At 56.2% G+C, this 5,484-nt stretch overlaps 1 protein-coding gene across 2 annotated transcripts; it reads right to left on the reverse strand.

Annotated features, from left to right (window-relative positions):
- Nucleotides 1-301: 301 nt before the first annotated feature.
- KVP17_002440 (uncharacterized protein) lies at nucleotides 302-5,479 on the reverse strand (the record flags this gene model as incomplete). Of its 2 annotated transcripts, none has more annotated exons than XM_068518699.1 (1): nucleotides 302-5,479. In XM_068518699.1, the coding sequence occupies one exon, from the start codon at nucleotides 5,477-5,479 to the stop codon at nucleotides 302-304; it is 5,178 nt and encodes a 1,725-aa protein (XP_068378320.1). The 2 variants fall into 2 exon arrangements, with proteins under 2 accessions (XP_068378320.1, XP_068378321.1); XM_068518700.1 differs by having other exon boundaries at nucleotides 302-5,335.
- Between the last annotated feature and the right edge of the window lie 5 nt (nucleotides 5,480-5,484).

The raw sequence follows: 5,484 nt of genomic DNA on the forward strand, positions 1-5,484 counted from the left end.
CGATCATCTGAGAGACACGGTGACATGGCGGAAGCCACGCTCTCCAAGTCGCAACCGGTCCCGACCATCCTAGGCTGGAAACAGAGCAAGCGCAAGGGACAACTCGGAGGTCTGTACTGCAGACCACCCTGAGTCTAGGAACACTGGCCGACTCTTGTTAATTTTTTGGAGGCCATTCTACGTCATACATCTCCGTCACTTTTCCCCTCTTCCTCTCCACATTGACAATCTGCAATTCCACCGCGCTTGAACGCACTCAATTCAGGCCTAGAACACACTAACAATCGAATAACGGCGCAGATCACAATGGCTGACTGAGCCTCGAGGATTCTGACTGCCTCAAAGATGAGCCTCTAGGTCTCGCAGCTGACTCCTGAGTAGCCAGGTTCTGCTCGCGCAAGTTCATCTCGAACAGTTTAAGAAGAGTCCACCGTGCTTCGCAGTAAGCTCTGCGCAGGGATCCAAAATAGAGCAGGGGTTCTTCCTGAGGGTCGAAGTCCAGGGCGCTTCGCAAGAGGGGGAGCGCTGCCTGGGAATCGGACATGATCCGAGATTGGGGGTTGAGGGGGTCTTTCACGAGCTGCGAGAGTACCAAGGAGGGCTCGTGGTTCATTACCAGAAATCTGATGACGTAATAAACAGTATATGGGCGACGTCCAGCCTGTAAGTTGATAAACTGTGTGTGGTATTTGGCGCCTTTGACTGAGACGCCGTCCTCCATAAACCAGGTGTCACAGAGATCTCGCAGAGAGTCCACGCTGGCACTACCTGTGCGACGTACTTCGCTGACGAACTGCTCAGGGATGTGTGGCAGGTCGAAGTCGTTTCCGAATGGGAATTCTCCGAGAAAGGGATGGGTGGTGACGGCGCCGGCGAACACGCTGTCTGGCCTCTCAGCTAATATGTCAGTCATCTTACCCACAACGCCACAGCAGTGGACCAAGGACAGGTCCTGGCATGGAAGCACCAGTACCCTGCCATTCCGCCGGCACAAACCGCACACAGCCCCAACCTTGGCGGTAAGGCTCTTCCACCAGAACACAACCATGTCTTCGGCGTTGTTTGTGACCCAACTGGTGACGCGTGGAAGCCAGGTATCAGCCGTGCGCTTGGAAGTTGACTTCTGAAAGACGTTCTTAATGTTGCTCGGCAGAGGCATCTTCTTAGGCGGGGGACAGTCGGATATGATGCAAGCGCACAGCAGCACCTTTTGGGCGATGTGTTGATTCCTCCATATTTTGCCGTGGCGAACGGAAACCCTAAACAAGGTCTCGTTCTTCGCCAGAATCGAGATTTCCGACTTGAGTTGTTCCCCGTCGGCGACCTGCTCTACTCGGAGCACTCGCAATCCGTCCGCACTAACGCTTGTGAAGACTTGCGTATCGGACCCAATACGCTCCCCAGTATCCTTGTTTGGCTTTATGTTGATACTCCTGACCCGTGTCGGAGCTTGAAAGGAGACGGATGTGGACTCCATCATGCTATCTTCGTCGCCAGATCCCAAAGATGCGAGGTAATTCGACCCAATGGAGGCGAGATACCCCTCTATATCGTGGCCCATACCTAAATCGAAACAATTACGCACCGCTTGTTGAACTTCAATGTTCACTCGAGGCTGGTCGTCGAACGCCTCAATTCGCGAGTCGTGCGGTTGAAAGCGAGGAGGGATCGAATTGGAGGACGACGATGTGGAGGACGACGATGTGGAGGACACCGAGCTTGAGGCATCAGCCTCATGCAGCGGACCTGCGGCTGCGTCACCGAATTCAGATGGCGTAGATGACGACACTGAGGATGAGCTGGTCGACGAGACATACGAGCTTGCTGACTCGGACGAGCTGTCTGGTTCGGAGCTTTCGCTGGAATGCAAGACCCCGTATCTAAGCGAAGCGGCCCCCGAACACACATCGGTGTCTTCATAGATTCCCGACTGTGATAGAATGGCAGACGCCGACACGGCGACCAAGCCGCCCTGGACCGCCTCGCCAGTGTCCGCTTCGAACGCATGCGCTTCGACAGGCAGGATCCGCCGGGGGTCAGGGGAGTGGACAGACGAGGAGATTGAGGACGAGGACGAGATTGAGGACGAGGACGAGATTGAGGACGAGGACGAGATTGAGGAGGAGGATGAGGAGAAGGATGCTCCACGGTCTCTCGGAATTGAGATTGACAGACTCACAGGCTTCGGAATGATCTCCTGAGACTTGTTGTGATCGCTGGACATTAACGAGGCGCTGGATTGGGTCAAATGATCCAGCGGAGGGATTGGCGGGCTAACGTCTTCAGGGCGTACGATCCTGGCTGATGTGTCTTCAATCTCTGAGAAGTGACCGAGCTCTGAGGAGTCGGAGAAGTAGACCACAACCACGTCACCATCATGGGTCACGCCAGTGCCTGACAAGAAGGTTTGGGCCTCGACTGGCAGGTGCTTGTGCTTGTGATTATGCGCGTGACGATGGCAGTGCTGATGTTGGTGTGCATTAGCGTGGAAGCCGGGTGACGTGCCAGCCCATTCAGCCACAGCTTGCATCTCCGCCATTCTCTCGTCGTCTTGATAAATCTCGGCACTGACATGCTCCACCTCAGCAGCGTACTCCGCATTTGAGAGGACGCTGCTGGTGGAGATCGCGTCGACATCCGAGAACCGAATAATCTCTTTTGGAACGGTGTTCAAGACGGTGACCAAGTCCGTCTGGGTCTCCATCTCACACGTTCGCGCGACGCCAGCAGCAAAAGAGATGAAGTCCGTATGTGTCTCCATTTCATCCCTTATTGGAGCGTCCTGACTGTCAATCTGGAGATTGACATTCCGCCTGTCAGGCTTCTTCATCGGCTTCTGGCAGTGAGGGCAACAGGGGCGGTTGAGACCGCCGTCCAAGTACACCACCCGGACACACTCAAAACGCTCTTGTCCCTCATGGTGGCGTGGACTTCTGGATACGCGCTCCTCGGTGACCTCAACAGTGGTCTCCACTACGGCATTCCCTTCAGGCTGCACAGTAGTCGTGGTCGTTACGTGGTCCGTCACGACAACCTCCTTCTTCCGACCTCGTTCTGCGGTACCTGAACCAGCATCGGGATTCGAAGAGGACGTCTGGGTATTGAGGTCCAGTGAAAGGCTGCTCCTCAGCGAGCCAAGCCAGCCAGCATGGTCAGTCTTGCTCGCACATGAGGGGTCGTCGCAGTCACTCATGTCCTCCGGGATGTAGACGTGCAGGAGAGGTGCGCCCTTTGGAAGTTGGGCTTTCGTTGACACGGTAGTGTTCTCGAGATTGTCTAGGTCCCGCTCGTCGTAGATAGAGCTGCAGCTGGATGAGGTGTGTAATTGAGGACGTGAAGTCGTGCTAGACGACCTCCGCGACTCAATCTCCATCTCTGCGCTGTCATCACTCGATAGGGTGCCGGTAGTGCTGCTTGAGGACATGCTGCTCTGCGAGGAGGCGGTGGGCTTGCGGACGTGACCTGAGGAGGACAGCGCAACGACGTCGAATTCGCCTTCCATGGTGGAGGGCACACGTACCCTGACAGGCGCTCCCTGCTGGTGTTCTGCGTTGCCAGGCAGGGCGCCAACCGCCGGTTGCCTGCTGCTCAGGCTGCTGGTGTCAGTGACGCGGCTTGAGACGCTGTATGTGCGTGGGCTGCCTCGTAGATCTGCAGGCACGACGGTCGTCTTCCCCGCCAAGCTGTCCAAGTGGCGGACGTCAAAAACTGCAGAGGCGTCCTCACTATCGGACTCGCTGGTCGAGGATAAACTGGAGCTTGTGGTCACCCCGCTGCTGCTACCGAGAAGCAAATCTGGTGTCACCACGACACGCCGAGGATCGATACTCAAGCCTCGGGCCTCGAGGTCTTCAGCAGAGCCGGCAAAGCCGTTTCTCTGGGAGGCGGCTGCAGGGCTGCTCAGAAGTTGGACGCGTTCCGCGACTTGTAAATCGTTGCAAGACCTAGAGGATGTACAGCTGGACTCAGAACCTTGCGAGTCGCGAGTCGGTAGTTTCGAGGGGGTCGGAGGGGTCATTCCGCTTCTGATGGCGCTCAGAGAGGAGGCAGCGGAGATGGACTTGCTATGCGATGCAGATTGCGAGTCTGGCGGTGGGAATTCCGAAGGGGTGGCAGGTGTCCTTCCGCATCTGATGGCGCTCAGAGAGGAGGCAGCGGAGATAGACTCACTGTGCGACGCGAAGAGGTGCACCTGACCTGCATGGGTCGCTTCCAGACCAGAGTCATGAAAGTCCATGGAACTCAGGTCGCTGCTCTCGTCTGAGGAGAATTCCTCAGAGATCTCCACGTGGACGTCGTGTGCCAGTCGTCGGGCGGAAAGGCGAAGCACGCTCGACTCGTCGTCGAACTCAACCGAGGAGTCCGTATCCGATTCCTCCACGGCGATAGTAACAATGTGAGTGGTGGTCGTTGCTTGAGCAGGCTCTCCGGGGGTAGTAGTGACCGTAGTCCTTACTCGCTTCACAATGATGGACGAGGTGTCGCTGTATACTTCCGGTTCCGACGCACAGAAGTCGGAGACAATAATGCTGTCTGAGTGCTGCAGAAGCTCACAAGGAGGCAGTGGAGACTGGGGGGAAGACAAAGACGACGACAGCGACCTCAAGGAGTTGCTCGGCAAAGAGGATCGGCGGTGCTCCGTTCGGTCAGGAACTACGTCGTCCCAAGAGGGCCGCGTCAGCGTCGCTACGGGAGATAGCTTTCCGTCTGTGGCCGATGATGTGAGTTCCACATCATCGGCGCTCACGATGCTGCTGCGAACGCTGGGTTGGGCGTCTTGGATGTCCGCTTCAGACGTCTCGCTGCTGCTCACGGTGTCAGAAATCACAGAGGATCCTACGGAGGAATCGGTAGCCTCCTCTGGTATGTAGACATGCACGCGAGTCACAGCTGCTGATAGGTCGCTGTAGCCGTACTCGAGTGGCTGCTCAGAGTCGGAGAGCCCTGAGGACTCAGAGAGGCCGAAAGACGAGCTGTACTCCTTGCAAACTTCCTCAAGGAGTTGCTCAGTCGGCGCAATGTGTTGGCATGAAGACGACTCGACGCATGCTTCAGGTTCCGCATTTATTGAAGTAAAGAGCTCCCCAGCAGAGACCATGCGCACCTCCAAGGGCTCGTCGCTGTCTGATAGGGTTGAGGACGACAACACATCGTCGCTGCTGAGTTCAGCTGGCGTCTCTTCGATAGTAGTGGCACCCTGAATATCCACTACAGCAGTCATAGTCTCCACATTGTCCTCCAAGGACTCCTCCAAGTCTGATAGGGTTGACGTGGAAGAGGTGTCGTCGCTGCTAGTGATCTGTTCGACCACCCTCTCAATGGCAGTGGTGGACATTGGGGTCTTGATTGCATCAACCTTGGTGTCGTCCAGATCTTCGCTATCTGATACGCTTGAGGACGACAACACATCGTCGCTGCTGAGTTCAGCTGGCGTCTCTTCGATAGTAGTGGCACCCTGAATATCCACTACAGCAGTCATAGTCT

This window comes from the organism of the source record quoted next (genome assembly GCF_019968985.1).
Source record: "MAG: Porospora cf. gigantea B chromosome Unknown PgB_NODE_1555_length_5484_cov_155.17, whole genome shotgun sequence".
NCBI classification, from domain to species: domain Eukaryota; phylum Apicomplexa; class Conoidasida; order Eugregarinorida; family Porosporidae; genus Porospora; species Porospora cf. gigantea B.